The 24,765-nt window shown below is 38.7% G+C and overlaps 1 protein-coding gene across 1 annotated transcript in view; it reads right to left on the bottom strand.

Moving 5' to 3' along the window:
- Window positions 1-24,765, bottom strand: part of LOC144637455 (phospholipid-transporting ATPase ABCA1-like) — a 49,859-nt gene that overhangs the window by 23,295 nt on the left and 1,799 nt on the right. The window contains exons 3-22 of the mRNA XM_078496511.1: window positions 20,970-21,069; window positions 20,570-20,705; window positions 19,998-20,170; window positions 19,147-19,268; window positions 18,559-18,726; window positions 18,254-18,352; window positions 12,740-12,844; window positions 12,555-12,623; window positions 12,032-12,434; window positions 10,747-10,881; window positions 6,539-6,714; window positions 5,939-6,067; window positions 5,047-5,320; window positions 4,410-4,521; window positions 3,838-4,014; window positions 3,075-3,198; window positions 2,006-2,326; window positions 1,238-1,442; window positions 655-809; window positions 236-343 (exon numbers count right to left, since the gene is read on the bottom strand). Coding sequence (XP_078352637.1) covers window positions 236-343; window positions 655-809; window positions 1,238-1,442; window positions 2,006-2,326; window positions 3,075-3,198; window positions 3,838-4,014; window positions 4,410-4,521; window positions 5,047-5,320; window positions 5,939-6,067; window positions 6,539-6,714; window positions 10,747-10,881; window positions 12,032-12,434; window positions 12,555-12,623; window positions 12,740-12,844; window positions 18,254-18,352; window positions 18,559-18,726; window positions 19,147-19,268; window positions 19,998-20,170; window positions 20,570-20,705; window positions 20,970-21,069 — 3,291 coding nt within the window. The remainder of the gene's footprint in view (window positions 1-235; window positions 344-654; window positions 810-1,237; window positions 1,443-2,005; window positions 2,327-3,074; window positions 3,199-3,837; window positions 4,015-4,409; window positions 4,522-5,046; window positions 5,321-5,938; window positions 6,068-6,538; window positions 6,715-10,746; window positions 10,882-12,031; window positions 12,435-12,554; window positions 12,624-12,739; window positions 12,845-18,253; window positions 18,353-18,558; window positions 18,727-19,146; window positions 19,269-19,997; window positions 20,171-20,569; window positions 20,706-20,969; window positions 21,070-24,765) is intronic.

The following is a 24,765-nucleotide window of genomic DNA, read 5'->3' as shown; positions in this document are numbered from 1 at the left end:
GACCTTGTTTACGAGTTTGACACGTGATGTGTCAGATTTTACGAGAAAACGTTACAAGCGGCGAACCCGAAACAAAACTCGTGGAAATCTATTTTGCGTACAAAGCTTACCCAGTTTTCCGTAAATGTCTTAATTTTGGGTTTAAAAGATCTTGATTAGCAACCTTATCATAGCGAATTGAATGATGACACTGCTGACAACTCAATACATGGGAGAGAGGGAATGTCTAATTTACCTTGACCAGGTTCTTGATCGAGCATCCCAAGGGGAGGTGGGTGGGTTCTTTTTCTGTAACACATCCCCTTTCAAAGTCTTGGAAGGCAACTTCATCCATTCCAGTAGTCTGTGAATAAAAAGAAGGAATAATTACGATCTCAAACTCTGTAACTTGTAACTGTTATATGTTTCATGCTTGATTTACTTAATTATTTGGTTTCCACCCAGAAATCATGTTAGTTACGAGATGGATCCTGAATTCAAGCCTCCCTCCTTCAACTCTGTCTCACTCTTACCCCCCCCCCCTTTATTAATCTCCCCTCCCCCCCAAACCAACTGTATTTGAATATGTTTATGGTATAAACACTCTCTGAATCTTTCGTTTTCTTTTCTTCTCTGGGACTAACAGAAAAAGTTAACCTTCATTAATTTACTTACCCAGCTTCTGTAAGACACTGCTCCTCTGCCTGCAGACTGACTTGATCTTCGTTCATTACCAGATGCATCCACCTCCAAAACCTTTTTGTTTGCAACTTCAAACCAGTATGACTTCTGGAATGGGAAATACCAGGGACGAGGAATACCATACTGGCCTGTATAGAGTAAACACAGCAGAAAGCTCATTTGTGTTTCCAACGATAACAGACAATGCAAAAAAAGATGCCACAAATGTAAGGTTATGCTTTGTAAACCAGGGAAAAGTGAAACTGCATGACAACGCTTGCTAAACATTTGGAGGTAGAAAAAGGTTATTAAAAGGTACAACAGCTCTGCCACCAGCTGGCTTAAGCTATTAAAACAGCAAAAAAGCCAAAAAACTTGGGCTTGCAATCATTTCATCTTTGTCACGAAGTGCTTATTAAAATCCTACATCATTGGGAGCAACAATAGACTCAACTCATGGTTTCTTGTTGGTAAAAATAATCATGACAGTTGTTTCTTCAAAATGCAAAAGCAGTCTTAATATGGAGCTCACATCTAAGTAGCTCTAACATATTAGTAAAAAACCAAAATTTCTCACCTGGTAGAACAGCTTCGATGTACCAAGTGAGGATACCATAAATGACAGCGTCAATCATCATCATGCCCATTGCGTAACCCAGACTGAAGCCATCACCTTCCACGGGACTGGAAAACATGTTTGACCACTGGGCACCAACCCCCTGCTCTTCATATCGGGCCAAATAACTGCAGCAGACGCCAAATGACGTTGTGGACAGCAAACTCTAAGATGGCAAAGCACAGAAATTCGTTTGCCTCATATTTTAAAACTGTTTTTTTTTTTTAGTAGTATAGGATGGAACCTCGGGTATCGGTATGGTGCCCGGGTATCCCTACATACTACTAACATGTCATGACAAGATGGATGTTGTCAGAGCACCGTTGCATACATTAGGGATCTTCAGATCGAAGCATAAGTATGAGTACAACTTTAGCTTTCAAACCAAACTTATTCCCGGAGTCCTTGCTCCTCCCTATCACTGGCAAGATCGGCGAGAGCCGAATGAGACACACGAATTTGAGATTTTTTAATTAAAATTGAAGTCTTGAAATTTTCCTGTAATATTTTGTACCCATTATAATTCTATACCGATGCCTTTAATGGTTGCCCAGGGTGATCCTTTTTCGCAGTAGAAATAGCAGTTCCCTTGTATTTCTTCTTTGACGATCTTCTAAAACAAATTTTCTATTATGTATCTACAAGGCTGCAGACATCATCTTAACATTTTCGACTAGGTTATCAGAAAATAATGTAAACGTTGTTTATCAAAGGTTGCATGTAACTTACCGCTACAGCTTTCTGTCCAGTTGTCATAAACTGTTCATACCAGCGAACCAACACATAAGGCAGATAGGTGACAAAGAAGATGATTCCACCACAGGCTGCAGCAAGGTTGGCTCGGGCAAAAAACACAGAGATCAAGAAACACAGCATGATAGTAGCTATCATAAACACAAGCAAGAACAGGAAAATGACCAGTGGGTTGCTGTGCCAGAGAATCTTTCCACCTTTAAGGACAGCAACTAGTAATGAGATGGTGATGACCATCAGAGCGGAGCTGTTGATGAACCAGGCCACCCAGTGTACTGCATTTCCAAGGCCCATGACCTAGAATCGGAAGAAACTCACAAATCACAACAAGGCTTGAAGGGACCAAGCCATAGTCCTTTTAGCCGTTTTTCACTGTACATACCGCTAACTAAAAGGTCCGAAAGTTACGACCCCTCCCCCCCCCCCAAAAAAAAGCGACTCTCAGAAAGAAGCGACATCAAACGTGAATTGACAACGCTGGAAATAAGCTGTATGCAACTAGCTGAAGCAAACTGATCTAATTTCAGATGATCCTCACTCCAAAGGGAATACATTACTTTGTTCTGATGCAACAAAGTTCCTTTTAAACAAGATTTCTCCTTTTTGGCTAAGAAGTTTTTGAAACATTTTCATCTTATTAACATGGATTGAACCACGTTACAAGTACAGCTACCTAAAAAGTAGCGATAGAAAGGGCTACTAAATCCGCAAGTAAAGAGAGTTGTTACCTTCTCAGAACTCAGAACTCTGCGGTTATTTCTTTACTCAAATGAAATGTGCAAATTTACTTGAAAAACTCCAAAGAAATAATATTTAAACCTAAAATATACGAGGATGGCTAAGATGGAGTAACATTGCGATGAATTTGATATGACAAATTTATGCCACATGCAGCCTAATTCGTATCATTTTTTGTATCCATTTACAAAGAATAGGGGCATGAATGCATCTTGCGCTGAAAGAGGGATTTTGGCCAGGTGACTTTAAAGAACTCAACTGAGTTAAACAGTAAAACAGTAAAAAGAAAAAAAAATAAATCTCTTACTTTCATAACTTCTTTAAGCCTTCGTTCCTTCTCATAGACCACTCCTTTGATTATCATCGCCACACTGAATATCCAGGCCAAAGTCATAAACAATGGCATAGTGCCACCAATGTACCGCACAAACCTGCACACAAAATAGATTCACATTTTGGACATTGCAGGCAAAGCAGAAAAAACAATATTCGAAGAGCAAACCAGGCTTTTCTAAAAGATTAATGTTATCACCAAAGCAAGCACACTGTGTCAGCTTTATTATCTGGGGTTTTTGTTTTGTTTTGCAGGCTGCATAGTTATAACTCATTCAACTACTTTGACTTAATCAAGCGTATTTCTTCATGGAAAAAGGCCACATAGAGCGGTATCCTAGTCATAGTGGCCTTGTTTTTACATTTTTACCCAAATTGATGACCGTACTTATCAGTTCAGATCAATATAACTAGTGAGTTGTTTTGGCCTGTTCTTTATTATAATATGACTGGTTTGTTTACAAACACTAGGTGTTGAAAATAAACGATGCACATTTATGTGTATGGGAAGTTTCTCTTAAGTGGGACACACCCTGGCAGAGAAATGCAATACAAACAAGCTGTACATGTATGCTTTAGCCATGAGATACATTTAGGTGCCTGTGTTGCAACAAAAAGCAGCAGGGTCTAACTCTGTGGGTCTACTGTACATCAAAAAGGCAACCTCTTTTAACAAGTTATCTGTTTCAAAAAATCACATTTATCTTTGTATCATATGTCAGGGTACTGTCACTTACTTGTCTTCAATATAACATGGATAAGGGAACTCCTGTAAGTAGACGCCTGGCTCAGTGATGGTATCATTCAGCATTAGATTCATCAAGGCACGATCGATTAGGTCTTGGAGGTAAAGGAACCCAAAATTGAAGTACCCTTCCTTACTCCAGCTGTGTAAAGGGCCTGGACGCCAGTACCTATGAAAATGCAGTACTGATTAGCAATTAAACTGGAGCTTGAGTTTTCCGTTTGCGTAAAGACCTTAGAAAATAAGCACGATAAAGGAAGTAGAATATTGGAAGGGCACACGACGTTGTAAAAAAAGATGCTTCACAGATACAAAGCATGTCGAAGCGACCTGCAAGTGTTGTAATTTTGTTAAAGGTTTCTGCTGCATATTTCCTGCAGAAGGATGAATTCCTCAAACTGGAATGTGACAAGCTGCCATAGCCAAGAAGTCTTGTATTTCACTACCCTCTTGAAGGTAATTTCGAAATTTTCAGATGACTTTGAGCTGTGTAAATCAAGCCTTATCAATGGTCTTTGACTTTGACAGTTCTTGATTCTTGAATAAATTAATGTTTTCGCTTACCAGTGTCGTATTCTGTTTGTGGCAGGAGTGTAATCCACATCTTGACGTATCTTGTACTTGATATATTTTGGAAGGTTGTTCAAGTCGCCAGTTGAATCAACGAACACTAAACCTATTTGTCGAGGAAAAAAAGATGCACAAGTTCAATGATTACTCATTAGCACTTTTGTCTTAGAAAACTGCAAATATTCATGTGAAAGGTTCGCTGAAAGTAAATGAAATATTGACCTGGGGCCCGTTTCTCAACGGTCCTGAAAAGTTTTTGCGCCTAAAAAGCCAAAGCAAAACCTTAAGCCTCACGATTACAGAGTTGACTTATGTTCACTTATTTTACCATGAACAGAGGCTCCCTTCATACAAAGTTCCAGGCCTATACACTTCTCTGTATTTATGTTACAGATAATAACTGCTGCCATGCGCTTTTGTATGAGCCTCTGGCTCGGAAAGGGAGGGCAACCTCATCCCGCATTATGACTCTAATAAAATGATTGATTAATTGATTGATTGATTGATTGATTTTTTTGATTGATCGATCGATTGATTGATAGATAGATTGATTGATTGATTGATTGATTGATTGATTGATTGATTGATTGATTGATTGATTGATTGATTGATTGATTGATTGATCACTTACTTGCAATTGTAGGCACCGCTGACGAGTTCATAGCACGTTTCACAAGTGACTCTTCGTCCTTGAATCCCTCAAAATACTCATGTTCTGCACATTTATAAACTCTGAGAATTGTCTTAAAAATGAAGTCCAGTTCACTAAGAAATGCACTGGTGTTGAATGATGTGGGGAGTATTGTGATATTATTGCGTGAAGAGTCAGATGACATCTCTGGAATTTGTTCTGGCCACCTATCATTTGCTTGAGCTAAGAACAGATCACTTTGATCACAAACTTCCTAAAATAAAAGAACACAGTTCGAATTAACAAATAACATACAGTGCCCAGTATTATGCTCAATAAATACCCCCACCATGGTACAAGGGAGGAATGGACCCCTAAAGTTTTCATTCTATTAACGTGCAGCGAAATTATTTTGCACTGAGGAGAAAGCCCTAAGGTTACTCCACAAGGTGACATAGTTTTTGTTGGTTGTGACGTCATATGGAGTTATTAGAGCCGCCATCTTGGATTATGGCAATTGATAAAAGATCAAGCCACAATGCTTATGAATGTAAAACTAAAAACAAATTGTACAACTTTTTTTTTTTAATTGAAATTAAAATAAGGAAAGAAATAATTATGTCAAAAAGCCGATTTTGGCCAGAATTGCTTGTAATTTTGCCATTGCTGTGGTGAAGTTAAAAATTGTGGACACATAGTTGGCATATCAAAATTTTTGCAAAGGATGAACGAACAGCTACTGAAAGTTTCAGTTTCAGCATAATAAAGTATAAAATCTTTTCAAGGTGGGGTGGCATCCCCCCTTGTACGTCTCAGGGCTAACAAATGACAATAAATAATTATTATTAATAGTAATTTTATTATTTATTTTATGAATACGCTTTTACGGTACCTTAGGCACTGGTCTCTTGAGGTAGTCATCAATGAATCTTGTAATATTCTTGTGGAGTGCCTCTGAGTTATTCACCCACCAATACGCAAAGTCTTTAATTCGTGAGATACCAGAGAGCTCATCCTTGATCTATACAGTGGAACAGGAAAAACGAGTTTAGAATGATACTAGATTGCTTGTTATGAAACCATAACTACGGGTCGTACCATTTTTTTACAGACTATTTTCCAGAACTTTACCAGGACTCTGATTGATTCTTCCAGGACTCCAAAATTCACATTTATTTAACCCTTCCACTCCCAAGATCTCAATATTATTTCTCCTTTAGTCTGCCACACTTTTCTTAAAACGTTAGCGTTCAGGAAAACTTGAAAAAAGTCGGCCCGACTTTTTTAAGTTTTTCTCAATTTGTTTAAAAGTGTCAATTACAATGCTCGAAAATCATCCTTGTTTGTTATGTGGTCGTGACGTGATTATGCAAATAAAGACAATTGCTCTTCCAATTAAAGTTAAGAGCTCTTAATTGACAAAAATAAAAAGAATTTTCTAAAATACCGTGACCTAGCCCCTTTAAGCACTAGAACTGATAACAGGACTCACCTGGCTGACGATATACCGCGTGACGTTGTTGTCAGGAGTGTATAGGATCTTGCCCTTCAGGAACAAGGAGGCGAGTTCAACAAATCCAGAATCTGACCTGCCTTTACCTGCATTCCCAGTTACACCTCCAGCGCTACGCACAACCTGACCCAGAAAACAGTTACATACTGCATCCTCTGCAAACAAAGCAACAATACTGGTTAGTTTTGATTTAAAGGGGCAGTGTCACCAAGACTTAATGCTCCAAAGAAGGTGTTGGTATCAATTGAAAATCTACTAATAGTCGCCTGGCCTTGCTAAACACACTGTACTAGTCATAAAAGTTGTTAAAAACTATTGTAGCTATGGACAGATAGCAACAAATTGGCCGAAAACGATAAACTCGGGCCGACGTTTTCAAGTTTGGCAGTGTTAATTGGACGAAAATCACATTCGAGCCATTGATTTTGTTTTTTCACATCTTGTAGAATGGATTTATCTTCGTTTTATTGTTCAAGGATTATTTTGTTGAACAGTGAGTGTACTCTCCCAGTTCTAGCATAGTTTGCATAAAAACTTAAAGACTTGTTGTGACACTGTCCCTTTATATACCCTTTGCAAACTTGTGTCAGATGCCTTTTCACGTTTTACAAACAATCACCAATTTTTTTCACACACACAAACATCAAGGCAATCCCTGTTTTATGTTTTTATGTTTAGTTCATTATTTCACAGTTCTTGATAATCTCCACTGAAAGTAAAATTAAGGCAATTACAGCTGTATAGAGGTTCATTAAATACTTGTCTGGTAAATATTTATCTTAAGTTGGCTTAATTTCAGTAAAAAAAATTAAGACGGAATCCACTAGGAAGTCGAGTAATATTTATTAAAGTTGGACAAAAATCAATTTCCAGAATAATTTAAATCCTATTGGGTTATTTCCACCCTTGTAAAAATTTTACCGCGATCGCGCCGCGAATGCGCGATCGCGCCGCGACTGACGCGATCGCGCCGCGATTTGTTGTCATCGCGACGCGATCGTGCGTGACGCGATTGTAAATGAACGCGAACGCGCCGCGATAGTTGCGATCGCGCCGCGAATGTCGCGATCGCGCCACGATTGCCGCGATAGTCGCGATCGCGGCGTGATGAGTGCGATCGCGGCGCGATTGATTACCACCGCACCGCGATTTGGGGGACTGGAATAAATCTCGGGAAGTGTTCCCGGCGAGAACTCACTTCTCGATCACCGGGAGAAAGTCAATATGCTTTGAAACTCTCACAAATCATGCTGTGGTCGTAACGCAAATCATGACTTGTATTGATGAAATAAACTTTAAGTACTAATCAAAGTAGTTATAAAACTAGTTTGATTTAAAATGTCGAAAAACATTTTATTACGTGACGGTGAGCCGTGAGGACGTGATTCCCACGAGAAAAGTTTTATTTAGTTTTAGTCTAGACGAACTGGCGCGACAAAGCGGCGCGTGATAATGAGTAAAGATAAATTAAAAGATAAGAATTTTTATTTCTTAACAGTCCGTTTTTTAATCTTTTCAAACACTTTGTTTCTTTCTTTTCTTATCTTTGAGGAACCTTAATACCTCTTAAGCAATCCAATGACAAATTTCTGTCGGCCATTTTCTTCAAATGCAAATACAATCAGGAATTCGCTGCAATTGCGTTTTTTGCATTGAAAAATCCTCTATATGGCATTTAATTTAATTGTGGCTCCGAAGAGGCTGTCAGAATGAGCTTTTTTTAGAGCTTTATATTTACCTTCCCGTAGACCACGATCGTAGACCACACACATCAAAGTCCTTTCCCGCCTTTTGCCGCAAGGTGTCGTGAACTGAGCGTTACGATTGGCTGAGTTAGGTCACGTAGTGCATAGTACACGCAATCGCTACGCCATCGCAAGCAGTAAAGAAATTTTATTTCGAGAAAGTTGGTATGTTTTCTCTTCACAATCAGGACTGGAAAAATGTGTTCTTTTTTAGCTGCTTCTGAATAACAAGAGTTTAGAAGCGACCTAACTTGAGGGAAAAGCGTCTCTGTGAAAACTGCTAGAATTTGTTTTGTTAATTCGAGCGACAGCTTGTTTATAATTTCAACAGCTAGCGCTTCGTCGCTTCGTCGTGGACTTTGTTGACTGAACTACAGCTAAACTGTGAATATAAAAAAAATGCAAAACTCGAACAGTGGAAAGAGGAAAACATTTTGACGGTAAGGACCATTCAATGCAAAGTTGTACCTGTTGATGCTTGGGACTTAAATGTTGTATTATTTAAAAGCTTCGGGGAAAAGAAAGCGCATCTTCGACGGTTCGGCTAAGTTCTTCATTGCATCTTCTTTCGCTTGAGGACGAGTAAAAGGTTAGTTGCCGTTATGTATGTGTTGTTCACATTTTACAGAAGAACTGTTCACTTATTTGCTTGTAAACTAAAGACTCAATCACGCTCTCCGGCTTTGCGAAATTTAATTGTGCTCGGCAGCGAAAACTGGCCGTCTTTTTCTGTAAGCTTCCGTAAATAAATGATGTTGTTTCGATACAGTCTGTGTGTTTGTTTTGTCGGTATGCAAAACGCCAAGATAATTGTTTTTAAATTTATAGATTTAGGCGCGATCGCGGCGCGATTCAAGCCAAATCGCGGCGCGATTCCCGACCCATCGCGCCGCGATGCGAGAATCGCGGCGGCCAAAAACGCGGCGCGAATCGCGGTAAAATTTTTACAAGGGCTACCTTTAATAAAAGGTAAAGATGTAAGTAATTATCCGTGATAACACCAACAACAATTTCTTATCAGAGTCTGAGAAAATGAATTTCAAAGTTCACAAGGTATAGGCAAAATCTCACGTGTAGCCATTTTGTAAATTTGTCTTAAGCGATTCAGTGGAATTCAGCGGAACTTCAAAATGTGTTTTCGATGTGTGGTGTTGTTAGAAAAGATTTCTTTTGATAAGATATTTGAAGCAGTAACAAAAAAGTTTGCAATAAGGTGGAAATAATTCTGGTACAACAATTTCTTATCAGAGTCTGAGAAAATGATATTTAAAGTTCACAAGCTATGGGCAAAAGCTTACATCTTTTAAGCGATTCAGTGAAATTCAGCGGAACTTCAAAATGGGCGTGTTTAAAACACGAAATGGCGCAATGGCGAAATGGCAAAACGGCGAAATGGCGAAATGACGAAATGGCGAAATGTTAAGATAAATACACGTAAATAATATAGTTTGGTTTCCTTTTGAACTTCAAGGTAGTTCTGTTTACATGTCTAGACTGAATTATTTCAAGGGAACATTTCAATGTTCTGGCCCAGAAATATAATGAATACTTGTTACTTATCACAACGCCAAATTGAACGTATTGCTGAAAGGTCGCAGCACACCAGGATATTTTTTTCATTTAGTACTTGCCAAGTTGCCTATCAGTATCTGCACTGCACTACAGAGCTTACATTGTATCGAAGGACTGATATAGACATCGAACGTTACTCCGTTTCTGTACAAAGAACGTTTGCCACTGATATCGTGTATGAACTTTACCCGGAACTTTATCGCAAAGTAGGTTTGGTTTTGTTAATCCATTTCTTTTGAATGTTGGAGCTCAAAGCATTACTTCATAGCCGAGACTCGGTGGTAAATACGAGATAAACAAATCATTTTCTTCCAATGTCTAAACGAAATGCCGACATCTCGATCAAGAATGTCCTAGGCGTATCAAACAGCGCCCTGTTAACAGGGAGAGACTGGAATCCAAATTACCCATAGGTTCGTGTTAGGTTCGTGACGGGTCTACGTGACGGAGAATTTGTGATTGCAGTTTCTTTTATTTTTCGGGACTTATCTACAAGGATGAATTCGGCAACATATGAAAATTCCAGTACAACGGTAATATCGTATAACTTTGGCTTTTATCTTCAGTATCATTTCGCCATTTCGCCGTTTCGCCATTTCGCCATTTCGTGTTTTAAACACGCCCCTTCAAAATGTGTTTTCGATGTGTGGTGTTGTTAGAAAAGATTTCTTTCGATAAGATATTTGAAGCAGTAACACAAAAGCTTGCAATCAGGTGTAAATAGTTTTGGTACATAATTTTGTCCAATAACTACTCGAAGTCCTGGCGGATTTCCTCTTAAGCACTTGTTGTACTCAGTTGAGTGGATTGCCTGACATGCTTCTCTTAAAATAAAATGATTGCTCAATGACATCTGAGAATATGCCTTACCAGCTTTGTAGAAGCAGAAGCGTGCTCCCTTTATTGAGCTGTCAAAACAACAACCCATCTGTACACATCGCTCTTCTGAAACTCCTGGCCATCCACAATCAACCCTGTGTTTTGGATTGATAACGGAACAAGAATCTGCAATAGAACAAGACAACAATACAATTTACACTTTATAATTTGTACTCTTGTTCAAAGGTAAATGGGAATTTTAACAACTTCATTTAAACCCAAGGTGCCCTTGTGTTGGCTGTTGTGTCGAGTTTTTTTCCTATTATTGCCACATTTTATTTCTCCCTTAACTTTGAACCGATGTGATGATGTCATATATCCCCAGCCCCCCCCCCCCCCCCCAGTGGTTAGATGAGTTAGGACACAGCACGAGCCAGCGAACCATGCATATGCAAGCCAGAAATCCCAAATCTTAATAAAAGGCTAACAGCAAGCTACCAAAACTCACTGTAGGCTAACTGGAGTGCTGCTTACCAATGTGTTAATTGAATGGCTTGACTCACGAGCCATGTGAGCCAGACATCCCCAATCCCAATAAAAGGCTCACTGCAACCTACATAAGCTAACTGTAGGCTAACCGGAGTGCTAAATTATTAGGCTAGCAAATGTGTTGTTTAGGCTAACCGAAATGGCTCGCATGGCTCACTGGCTTGCAGATTGTCAGGACCCAAGTTGATGATGCATGTCTCCATCACATGCTATTAAACACAGGTTTAAGTGAATCGTCCCCCATGCCACTTTATCTTCCTTAGTTGCATTGATTAGTGTCCCATTCTACATGTATGTACCAGTTGACCATCAAGTGTACTACAAACAGTGGTTTAATGACACATATACACAAATGCAAGTGCATCTAAACCTCCTACATGTATATTCTCTTGTGGTTGCATTACTTAACAAAAACATCCATCTTAGTTAGCCATTATAAACAGTATGCATCGAAGCATGTATACCACATTTGTATGCATAAGTAACTTGTAGTTGATTCAAACAGTCACCATACCTGCCAACCCCCAGAGTACAAAAATCTGGAGATGTCTATAAATCTTTGCATTGTAAGGATATCATTTAAGACAATGTATGAATAGTTTACGAAAATCAGACCGGGAGATTTGATGAAAAACTTGGAGACTCCGGGGAAAACCTAGAGAGTTGGCAGGTTTGAGTCACAGTCAGTAATTGCTCGCACTTGCATTTGCATATGTTTCCTTACAAACATCACATGAACCAATTAGATTCATTGCCACACTGACAAAAATAAGATGTCTTTACAAACCTTTTCCACCAGTGGCATTGTACATGGAATATTCGTCAGCAAGCCGAGGGCATGACAATTCTTGATCTTCTTTATCTTCATCCGCATCATCATTATTCCCCGTGTTCTGTGACATATTCCAGTAATAGTCAAACGGGTGAACCCCATCTGACTTATAAAATGTACCATTTGGAAACTGCCGGTATCCACACAAACCAGCCAGTACACCAGCTGATGCTGCCGGCAACTGTCCAGTCGATGAACCACCACTGTTGTTATTGTCTTGATTCTCTTCATCATCTTCAGTGTCCCCAGTTCCTCTTCCACAAAGCGTCGCTCGAAAACCACCATTTCTGGCCTGAAGATCTTGCATGAAACTAAGATAGTCCTCTGTGACTTGTTGGAAGGCTTGCAAGGCTTGGACCTGAAATTCCATAACACGCAAGTTACTGTCAATAGGCCAGTTGCACTATCTTTTGATCAGTGGACATGAATTCCTTTTTTTAACCAACAAAACAAGAAAATCTTTTGGATATTAACTTACATCTTCATTAAGATTTCTGACATCATTTCGCAAGGATGATAGCAGCTGTGTCAAATTCCTTCCATGATTCTGATGAGAGAAACAACAAAAGTCAAGATTTCATGTATTACATGTACAATGACAGTGACAATAAATCCCTAGTGTGTGGAGTACATATAACGTCAAAAAAGTTGATCATGGGTTACCTGATAATCAGAGATGTTTGGCCATTTAAGCTGAGTTTGTAGCTCCTTTCCCAGTTTACCAAGTACAGTATCATTCAGCTTGCACAATGCTGTCTTCACCTCAGTCTGCAATGTTCAATTATTAATAAATAGTTTACATGGCCTGTATAGATATAAGATTGTTTATTCACAAGTCACCTTTATAAAGTGGATGCCAATGGCGGATCTAGGAAAGGGGCCTGGTGACCCTGAGTCCCCACCATATTTTTAGGCCAAACTAAGGCCCAAGGGGCCTAGAAGGGGTCTGAATGATCGGGCCCCCCAAATACCTGAAGGTCTGGAGTTGCCACTGGTGGTAGTTGTATTGATGGTGGTTGTTGGGGATTAAAAAGGTATTGGTACACATTTAGTCACAATGGTAGTGGTACTATTGGTTCTGGCTGGTAATCAGATGATGATGGTTGTTGATGTATGAGCAAGGAAATGGATGCTGGAATTAGTAGTGATTGGCAGCTGCTGCAATAGTGACACCTGGTAGTAGTAGGGATAAGGATGGTGGTGGTGGCTTTAATAAAGATGATGATTGTGATGGTTGTTGTTGTAGTCATGATAGTTGTAGTGTTGGTGATGCTGGGAGAGGCAGTGATGGTAGGTGTCAGTGATAGTGACAGGTGGTAGTCTGGGTGAAGGTGGCAGTGGTATTTTTGCTTGAGTTGGTTATGGAAATGATGGTGGTTGTTTCCCGGGGGACACCCATGGCAAATGAAAGGGGTGGGGATGCTTGTTGGAAATTTTGAAAAGAACCCCTAAAAGAGACCAATCTAGGCGTGGCTCAAGATAAATAATACTAAAATACTAGGAAAATGGAACTTATATTTGTTCATTTTTTCGTGTGCAACCTTAAACGAGACCTTGACTGCCAAAAACATTGGCGTTTTGTCCGGAACACCCAGGGTTCTCCCTAGTTTTCAGCACAGCAGGTAAGAAAACTTTTTAAACCGGTAAAGAAATTCCGGTAAATCCCAGCCATTTTCAGGTTTACCTACATGGAGCAGAATGTTGTCCAAATGCTGGTCGAATTTTATTTCATGACAACTTTATTCTGGCCTTACAGACCTCTTCCGCCTGCTATACAAAAGAAAAATTGCATAAAATTACCCTCCGTTGTTTTAAAGGTCAAATGCAACGAAATTTGATGAAATTTTATTTAAGACTCATTTTGACTTTAAATGAAAGGAAATACTGTGAATAATCATAATCTGAAGTTTTAAACGATTTGGTTAAAACGTCGCTGAGATATTCGATGTTAAAGACAGCCCTTTATCTTCGCTTCACAAATGGAACGGTTCGGAAAAGCTTCGGAAAATTGTCGGAAATGGATTTTGTGACGTCACATGTGGCGAGCTTCGACGCGCGAAGATGCAGCAAAGTGCTGTTGTCTCTACCAGGTCTGCTGCACCTTTTGGCATTTAAAATCCCAATAAAGCCGGATGACCATTCGAAATATCTTCTTAAAGACGAGGAGCGATGCAAGGAATAGTTGAGATCGACGAAAAAGAGAGGATGTCTATGCCAAAAGCACGCTGGCTTTGCTCAGCAAACACAATATCATCCGACATGTTTTTCTCAGAAAGCTTCCAGCAGAATCTTGCACTTTGGTCCGTGTTCCAGCCCTAGAAACTTCGAATGAGACCTGGCGCTTATCCTCTTATTACCAACTTGGAAAGAAAGCCGTTAATCCAGGACTAATGCGAAATCGTTTGCGACGAAATGCAGAATTCGAAGGTAAAGTCGCTAATAAACTTACCCATTGTCTGGGAACCCCAAAGTTGTACTTTCTTGTGTTATATTGAACTTAGATTCACACACTACTTTCTTAACCTGACCCTAGTCGCTTCATAAACTTCTACCAAAACTATAACTTTACTGTTTGCGTGAAATATTGTGAATCGCGAGGCTGGTATTAAAAATATATTTTTTATTACAGGAAGGAACTTTGCATGAATTTACTAATTAAGTTACAAACAGACTTTTTATGTTTTTGTTTCTTTTTACTTAAAAATGATATTCCCTATATTGCTTCGATCGTCTAAAAAGCTAAATTATACATGCAGACATTGAAGGAAAATGATGCTTTTAATTTACAGTATAATTTGTTTACAATGAAACACTCTTTTCAATGTTTGTTTATATTTGAAATTATAATGAATGCTGAATATAACAACGAAAATACCCCCGACTGAACATTGTTGGTGCCCAAGAAAAGGTTTATATTTTTCATGTAAACTACATGTATATGATGAGTTTGTTCACTTGTAAAGGCCAATTTACCTGATTCATTTGTTGTTCAGATCTGCATTAACCCCATTTCAGTCCAGTACAATGACTGTTGCATTGCATAGCACTTATTATAAGCTGCAAATCAGGCTTCATTGTGGCCAATAAATTGGTATGTGCAACTGAATGGTAATTTAGTTTTAGTTCAAGCTATTTATGAGAAATCTAAGGCATAAACCCGACCAGATCAGCTAACTTTTTTTATCTAGCACTTTTGTCATGAACTACAGGAGAATCTACAACCAGATTGTAGGTGTGTCATGACAATTTATTTCTGAAATTAACTCTTCATAATTTTGTCTGCCCCAAATCTGTTGACCTTTTACAAATTTCTCAGTAACAGCTTTAGGCATACTCCCTTTCAAAATCTATATGGGTATTTTTGGTGCCCAAGACCCCCTCCCCACTTGCTGGGGGGTACTCCCATACTCCCATAGACTTTCCAAAAGTCGTTTGCTTCTCGATTCTGGCTTGGTGGTAGTAGACCCCGGTGCGGAGATCTCGCGCTCCGCTCTTGAGCCCTCGGGCTTCGCGCTCTGTGAGCTCGACTTGTAAGCAAGCCTAATACGCCCATATATGAGCTTGATAGGAAAATGCATGTGTGCCGCTGTGTGTTTTCAAACTCATCAGATGAGTTTAAGATGGAATAGTGATACAATAGTTTGGGGTAGGGTAGGGATTTTCAGTGTGTAGTCTAGCATACTACGATAGGGTACTGCAAAATAAGCTGAAAATGGTCTGGGATAGGGTACGGTTACAGAGTCCCACCAGCACACCCCTACTCAAAAATATAAAGAGTACCCCCCCCCCCCCCTTTCCTCAAGGTGAAAGAGTATTGTTTTTTGCCGGATTTAAACGCCATCTTGTTCACTCGCAGAGTCGGAATTAATCACTCCAGAAATCGATTTATTCCTTGCCAGATGCCGTTAGTTCGAACTGATATGGCTGTATTTAGACTTTTCGAAGGCTTGAATCAAAGTCTTCATCGGTTTCAACTAACGGCTGTTTCATGAACTCTGGAAATCCATCGAACAAACCCAAGGATTTGCAAGGATCGCTCAAAACACGTGAAAATTTGCTCGCCACACCTGACGTCACAAATACCTCTATTTGATTCCATTCCTCGCGCAGCCATTTTTGGTTCGTTTTCGTGAAGTCTTCGGAAATCGTCGGATTTTCATCTCCTAAGCGCCACAATTCGCACAAAAACCATTTCTGAGAGTTTATTATCATTAGTACCTTCATAAACGACAGGTTTGCGGACAAAAGAAAAAATTTCCAATTTCGTTGCATTTGACCTTTAAGGGAATACATTTGCTGCCGCTTACATGACGTACAACTTGAAGAATCGACGGTTCTGTCTCGTCTTTGCTACAAATCGCTGCGGCTCTTTTTTTCTTTGCTTCGAATACTCAGCAGTCACAACAGCGTTGTTGAAAAGTTGTATTCTGAATGCTTCTTTTAACCTGTCGTCTGGATTTCGCTTTAAATACTTAAGAACTTAATGAGAAGAATTTGACAACGAAAGCTGCCTTTTTCTTCACCACGCGTCAGCTACGGTCAACTAAGCAACTATCAACTATTTTCTGCATTTTGCAAGTTCTTGAAAACTGAACTATTATATGTAAGTAATATCTCTCACTTCTGAAGTTATTTTTACCTCTTTGCCTTTGTGATTGTTTTCATTTTTACGGACAAAGTGAAAGGACACAAGGATTGCTCCCGCCTTATTGTGGAATCGATCGTGGAAACTGTGCACTTGCCGAGAAGTGAGAAAGACCAGCAAAACTTGCTCTTTCTTCGATAGGTATCAGCCCTCAGTTATCAGAGATTCAGAAAGTGAAGGGAAATAAAGATTGTTGAATACAAGCACAAGTTCGTAAATGAATATTGCATTTGTCACTGTTTATTTTCAATCTGTTATTTTATATTTTCGATCATGACTACGAAGGTGAAACGAGTGGCGTTACTTTGTTATTTACCTGTTGAATTTTCAAGACTTCTAAGCGGTTCTAGGCGGTAAAGAGTCGTGTTACAAGCGGTAAATTTTACCGGTTACCGCCTGATAAGGAGAACCCTGAACACCCTAAGTGAGACCAAAATCACCCCTAAGCGAGACGACGAGCATCCCTGTCTTCTTCATATGGGAGTCTCTTCCCCCCCCCCCCCCGGGTAGTGGTTGTAATTGTGCTTTTTGGTGGCATGGTTCATGATCATCATAGTTGTGGTAGATATTCATGGTAATAGTAATGGTAGTTCTGATACTCATGGCACTGGTGGAGGAAGAAGAAACTGTGCTGGCAAAGTGCTGCTGGTGACAGTGAAGGTGGAAGTGGTGGTGACAATGGTACTGGCAGAACATGGCAATAGTAATGGTGGTGTTGGTGATATCAGTGGTGATGACATTTTGGTGTAGGAGACATCTGTGATGAGGGTGGTTATGGTCGTCAGGGTTCGGAATATTAGTAGGTCAATTCTGAGTGTGTGCTATCAAGTTCTGAGTGTTTCATAGCCTCCTACTTTTTGGATGGAACCTGCTACTCAAAACCCAATGACAACCCTGGGTCATGCTAGAAGTGCTCATGTGGGTGGATGGGGTGGCACTGATGGTGATAGGTTGGTGGTGGTGATGGTTGTAATGGTAGCAGTAGTTGTGGCACTGATGGTAGCAGCAAGAGATTAGGTAGCGGCACCTGGTGGCGACGTTTATGTTCATAGCAAGAAATGGTTTGGTGGTAATGGGTGGGTTGGCGGGGTGGTAGTGAAAGCGTTAGAGGAGCGTCATTACGTTTATGGTCTGTCTCCTTAGAGTTAGTGTTGGAGATCTGGTAGTGGCAGCCACAGGATGTTTCATAGTGGTTAGTGAGTTCAGTTGAATATTACTTCTAGACTCCTTAGAATTAATTACCATTTTTTGCAACAATGAGGGTCTTACATTCCACAATATTTGTTGTTTTCCTAGGCAACAAAAAGCTCTGAATTGGTTTTCTCTTAAGACCGAAACTGCCATAATTTTCTTGACCATAAACTATCAGAAAAATAGGAATATTAATGAACCCCATGAACTGACACTCAAAATTGGCTTAAACCGCCAAACTGTCAGAGCAATAGACCCTCAACAAGAACAGCTTTAAACATAAAGTATGCAGGTCAAGTACTTACAATGTAGAAAATCTTCTTTATTAGTAGATTACTTACCACATTTCCGGGTCCATTAAGGATTTGTTGAAGATTAACAGGCGATCGTGAATCACAAATAACAACCTTCACTTCACTGCCACTGATTGCTCCCTGTGACTATAACAATTGAAAAATTAAACTATAAGTAAGTTTGCATGAACCTCCCCCAATAAAAAACCGCAGGTGAATTTTTAATTAAGCTTGAAGTTAGTTATCACATGCATGACATAAGCTAGTCCTCTCTTAAATTACAGTAACAGTATGGGGGTCTTGGCAAGACAAAAAAGTTCTTGCAGTTCATTTAACAACTTGTTATTACGTACCCTGATTGTGCTTGCTATTCTCATCAGAAGCAAAGTCCAGAACAAATTCACTTGTTGGTTATTGCTTGATGGCAAAAATGGTAGGCTTGATAAATCCAATGGATTTCTTGGAAACCAGGACACTGATTCTTGTGATAAACTGCGATATGGCTCAATCAAGGCTGCAATCTGTCAAGAGACCAAGGAAGACCATTATGTTCCAACATAATTATTGCACATGTACCGATACCAAAAAATTTAATACAAAGTTGAACTACATGTAGTCTGAGTAACACATGTATAAAGTACAGCTCTTGCCACATGAACTCAACTTTTTCCCTGTAAAGATGAAAATCCACATGTCTATCTTCTGTAGCTGACTATATGCAAAATGAGTAGTGTGTCTTAAATGTTTAATAAGTACACGAACACCTGTACTAGGTGTTTCTATTTGGTTTTAGCAAAACCCAGTGCCTGAGTGACTGTTGGTAAACTTGCAATCTGTTGGCTGCACAGTCATGCCGATCACCTTAACTACTGATCCATAATTTAAGGTCCTTGGAGTCGCATGTGAAGAGAACCTTTTTGTACAGTGACATGTGTACCCACCTTTTGTACATTCACAGTGCTGTTAAAAAGCTCTGTTACCAATCTAGGGCTTAGATTTGTGGTGTTGTACAGAAACTCCTGAAAATGGTCAGGATCCTTCAGCAACTTATCCAAAGGGACAGCTACAAAATAAAAAAAGAAGAGTTATAATCAACTCACGACACATGCATGACCCTACTGCAGTGTCAACTGGGAGTATTAACCACTTCCCTGCAGGGCTCAGGAAGCTAGTCATTGCGAGTTACCCCTTGCAATTGACAGCAACGTTATCCATACATATAGTAGGCAAAAAACTGCTGGTATCCATTTGTACCCCTATACCTTCTACTTTTTCTGGGTCAAAGGCGTGAGATTTTATCGCGAAAGTGCCAGGATTTCCGAAGATGATAATCGTCTTCGGAAATCCTGGCACTCTCACGAATCCTGGCACTCTCCTGGAACTCAGGATAAAAATCTCAGGCCTTGAAAAAAAATTGGAAGTAAAATAGGGAAGTTTTCCGAAGGCATCTGAAGTATTCCCAAGACGTTCCAAACACATCGCAATCCCAGTGCGTGGACTTGTTTTGCTACTGGGCCCCCTAGTTCCAGTAGATTTCCCCAGATTTTTTAAGTTTTTTTTAATCTGACTGACTAACCCAAAATTAGGAAATGCATTCAACAATAAACAGAGAAAAAAAGAGGGATGACGGACCTAACAAACAGAACAAGTATTAGGAATTCTGGCACTGAAGGATTGATTACTTCTTTAAGGGAAAATCTGCAAATCAAATTATTATTAATAAACATCTTGAAAACAATAACATGACGTCACTATGCCTAAAATGAATTATTATTTTTTTTGTTTAAGGTACCTGATAAATTATATCCATCCCACTGTACTGGCCTTGAAGAATTATTCATCAAACTATTCCAAAGTTCTGAATCTCTTCTAAAATTGCTGTAATCTTGATTAATTCTTAGAAGCCGTTCCCTGAGGCTGCTGTTCGTCATAAGAGGAAGGCCATCTTCCAACAGTCTACTCAAACTGCAGAGCAAGAAATCAATGTCAAAACTTGAAATAACCAACCAACTGGTTAACTCAAGAAATATGCAAAGATTACTCCACTGTGTACTCCATTAACCAGGCCAACAAAATTATTATGATGACTGGTCAGTCAACTGACTGTCCAATTAACATTAAGTGGTTAACAGGACAAAAGGAACAGATGGACGGCGGGCCGGCCAGACTGGAGTAAATGACTGTAATTCTGCAGTCCACAAATGTCAGACGTCGCAAAAAATGGAATATTAAGTGAGTACACAACCATCAGAGATTTACACTGCCTGTGAAAAACCACTTTTCCTAAGGCTACCAAATGTTAAATACACTATAGCACTGTCCTAGCCTTTGTTAGTTTTGTCTAATACAACAACTGTTGCGTACCTGGAACTTCTAAGATTTGGCAATCCATTCAGTAGCTCATCAGGATCATTTGTCTTTGTACTTTTGAAGTCGCACAGAAATGACCTCACAAATGGGAAAAACCCAGCAGACGGCAGAGCACGTGGTCTATAAACACCTACGAAAATAAAATAAAAAAACAATTCTCTTAGTCAATGAAATTTTAAAATGCAAAGCAACAGTTCCTTTGAAGTACTCTGTCTCAACTGAAGGGATGCCTGGAATAAAGACCTAAGTGACTGATAAATTGCTAGATTCTCCTTCTGCTTTCTCCTATGTATACTTGTAAATTTAACAGGAGAATTTCATGTTAGATCAGGAGTCACTTAGGGCCTTATTCCAAATAAAATGAGCAGCGCTTAAGGAAATTTTTTCTACTTACTATTGGGAATATTTGTGGCGCCGTAATTTTGACGATTTCGTACAGCAACCAGAATTATGAACAGAACTAGTGGCCATATTATCTCCACTATATTTCTCAGCTGAAACAAATATAAGAAAACTCAGTAAGTACACCAGAATTAAAAGTTTGATAGCGGAATTCCCCAGCAGCCCAAAGGGTTGCAGAGTGGAGCCCCATAACCATAATGCGGGCATAGAAAAATTGCATAGAAATAGGAAAACCATGCCTTCCATTTATCATGGTCATCATGGTTAGCATGGCATGGTTTGCGGGCACCTGCGCCCAACAACAAGGACGTCATGCAACTCATGGCCATACTCCATCCATAAATGTAAAAGCCAGCTTACATGGTTGATATTGGACAACCATATTATGGTCAATTGGAAGCTGTCAAAACAAGGTATCTGCTGACCAGTATCACATGACCATATTGCAGGCTCAAGTGTAGAACTCATCAAGGTCGTTTGTTTTTTTAAGTTGACCGCTGACCAGGTAATGGCATAATTCCATTGGATCAGGGGACCAAGTCTTATTTTTTTTCTGGTCAACGGTCAGTAAATTCAGATAAAATTTAACAGAAAGGGAAAATAGTACATAACAAGGGAGCTCCGCTTCTAGGCTTGGCTAAACAGGGTTCGAGACTAACTTTTTTTGCTAGCTAGTCTATTGGCTAGTGGCAGCTTTGATTTCACTATTCAAAACTAATTTACTACTAGCCGAGAATTTTCAAGCTAAGTTAGGTTTGGGCAGAGCTAGGCATGCCGTCTTCACTTGCTCTGTTATCAAATGTTTAGGGTTAATTATGTTTAGGGTTAATTTTAGGTTACCGGTAGCTTGGTTTCAACTTGTCCACAGTCTTTGACAATTTTATACATGACAACAGTGTACTTTTGAGTTCTATTTTCTCAGAGTCGATTTCGATGTATGGTTTTTCCAATCAAATTACGTAATGTTTAATAAATGAGCAGCAGTGTTTTATCAAGTTTAAAACACGAGGCGCAGCCGAGTGTTTTAGACTTGATAAAACACGAACTGTGAATTTATTGAACGGCTTAAAAATCTTCTGATGTAGATCAACTCATTCTTGCACTAATATTTAGATTTGGGGTTATTTTGGCCTAGAAAATTGGACGTAAAGTTTAGCCGTGTCTTTATCAGATATAAAGACACTCATTAAACATTAATTTCTTTTGTATTATCTTTATGAATTATTAATGAGTTTTTTAATGAAACTTTAACTAGCCCTTTTGGCTAGTAAAAGCTCATAACCTAATATCCAAAACTGCATATCTACTAGCGGCTAGTTGGCTACCGTTAGTCTCGAGCCCTGCTAAATCTCTTCATTTCCTACATAGCACCTCACAAACAAAGTTGGCAGTGATCTTAGTTAGTGTATTGTCATGCAGACTCCAAATCAAAGTTTTTGGTTTGAGACTGGCAAAGACAAGTTTCTAAACAAGTGTACAGATGGCATTTTTGTTTGCAATGTCATTCTCCAGACCCATTATTAGCATAATTTTAGCAAAATTAATTAAAAATTCAATTGGCAGTTTAATGGTGCAATATAGAATTAATAGTGACTGTATCCCCCAGTCCAGGGCAAGTGGATTTTCCTGCTGGACGAGTACATTGTAACTTCTCATGTTCACTTGCCCAAAAGGCCCAAACAAGTCGTCCAAATTATAAAAAAGTAAACTATATATAGGCACATCATGCAACTGCCCCAGGTAAGCAAAATTTGAGAGCTGCTTGTCCAAAGTGCAAGCTGGAATTCAATTCATGTCAGTCTTTAACTATGGCAGGAATAAATAGAGGAGTACAACTGTGTTCTTTTTTTAAAAAAAAAAACTCATTTCAACCTGGGAAATATTTATAAATCTTGTAGCCTTCACTTATTAATGAATTCAATTTTAATTCCACATTTCATACAACTTCCTATGCCTTTCTTAATAACAGGCAAACTCTGCTGAATCAGCTGCAGCTGTAGTTAAGTACTTTTTGATGTCACCAGTTATCTTATCAAACATCTCAGGAAACATATTAAGTTCAATTAAGCAAGTAAAAAAGTTCATGTCTGAGGGTTGTGATTGGTAAATTTTGATCCATTTGTAATCAGGCTTTTCTCGTTTGTTGATGATTGTAATTTCATTATAATGATGATTGATGGCAGTGAAAAATGTGACCATTAGTTAAGTGTATAGAAGGTATTGAACTTATAAGTAGTTGTTTGTGTGCTACAGAAAGTTGTATTATGGTACAGTCCCTAGCATGTTATTAAAATTTGTCAATAAGTTTGCCAGACTTAATTTCTTTTTTATACATGTCTGCCAATAAGGAGATCACAGAATATGCTATTCTAAACAAGTCACCCTACATTAATGAAGAGCAGAAAGCAACCTAGAACAAACAAGATTGCCCTAATTGTTTGAAAACAAACTAACAATGTATACAATAAAAAATGAATATTTTATACATGTCTCATTAAATAATAGCAGGGATTATTGCATAATTACACAGCCCTATATACTAGTCACAAAGACAAACATAATGTTAATTCTTAATCTTAATTAATAATAACATATAAACTAAAACTTTTTGTATGACAAAAAGCTGATATTAACTTTGATCAATCAAATACATGCAGTCTGCAACATAATTAATATTTTTAAGTGCTAACCCTATCCTCATGTTTATCTTGCATTGTATATGCACCTGTCAGAGTGAGACCCACAAACCATTAGGCCATCATACCTCCCACAAACGTTTAGAATGTTTTAAACAGTTCAATTTCATTTTCTTATTTGATTTAGTAAATGCCTTGTAAACACATGAATTTACAACCTGGAAGCTTTCTGTTAATTAAGGAATGTTGCATGCTGCGAGCATTTTAATCTTTTTAAGCTGACATGTGTAATATAACAATTATTATAGCTTGAACAGTAAAAAATCAGAGATTTCAACACCTACAATCTTGAATGGAATAAAAAAAGAAATGAACCCCCTCCTCCTGAATCAATGATGAATTTACGCTAAAACCAAAAGGTACCATTTTCTATCATTGAACTAGGGGAGGGATAAATTAATTTTTCATTCATTTGTACAAGTTTTACTACTAACAAAATTTACTCAGAACTCAATCTTTAATTTTTTTTTAATTTATACAGCTAGTCTTTCCAATAAGCAGACCAAGGGATCTTGTACAATTTCTATAAAATCCAACTATTAATATATGTGATGTAATATTAAAAGTTGAACGATACTAATGTATGTTGAGGTTTAAATTTATCTTTGCCTCAAAATTTTTGTAAAACAGTTTGATTTTTATTTACCATACAAGTCTCATATTGACATGATCTGAAACAAGAGGCTTTCCAAGGGGTAAAAGTGACAAGCAACAAGACCCTGAATACTGGCGACACAGGAAAATTTTAACAGTGACAAGAGACATTATTACGGCACTGAAATGCAACAGCGACACAGTACAACAGCAACATAATAAGGGGGAAAACGACAGAGACATTTACAGCTGTTGGCTAGGCGACATTGGTTCTCAGAAACATGCGACATTACGACAGGGCTACCGCCCTTGGAAGGCCTGTCAAAATCAAGCTGGTTTGGAAAAATTAAACCAAAGATAAATTTAAACCACAACATAATATTAAATGTAAATATTTATAATTATCCCTTAATGATTGAATGGAACCTAGCATTTAGATATGGCCAGGAAATTAAATAATGTCTTATTTTTAGAACACATCTTTGAATGACTGACTTA

Source organism: Oculina patagonica, chromosome 14 (assembly GCF_052425735.1).
Source record: "Oculina patagonica isolate OP01 chromosome 14, crgOcupat, whole genome shotgun sequence".
Lineage (NCBI taxonomy): Eukaryota > Metazoa > Cnidaria > Anthozoa > Scleractinia > Oculinidae > Oculina > Oculina patagonica.
This window is presented reverse-complemented; position numbering and strand designations above follow the sequence as displayed.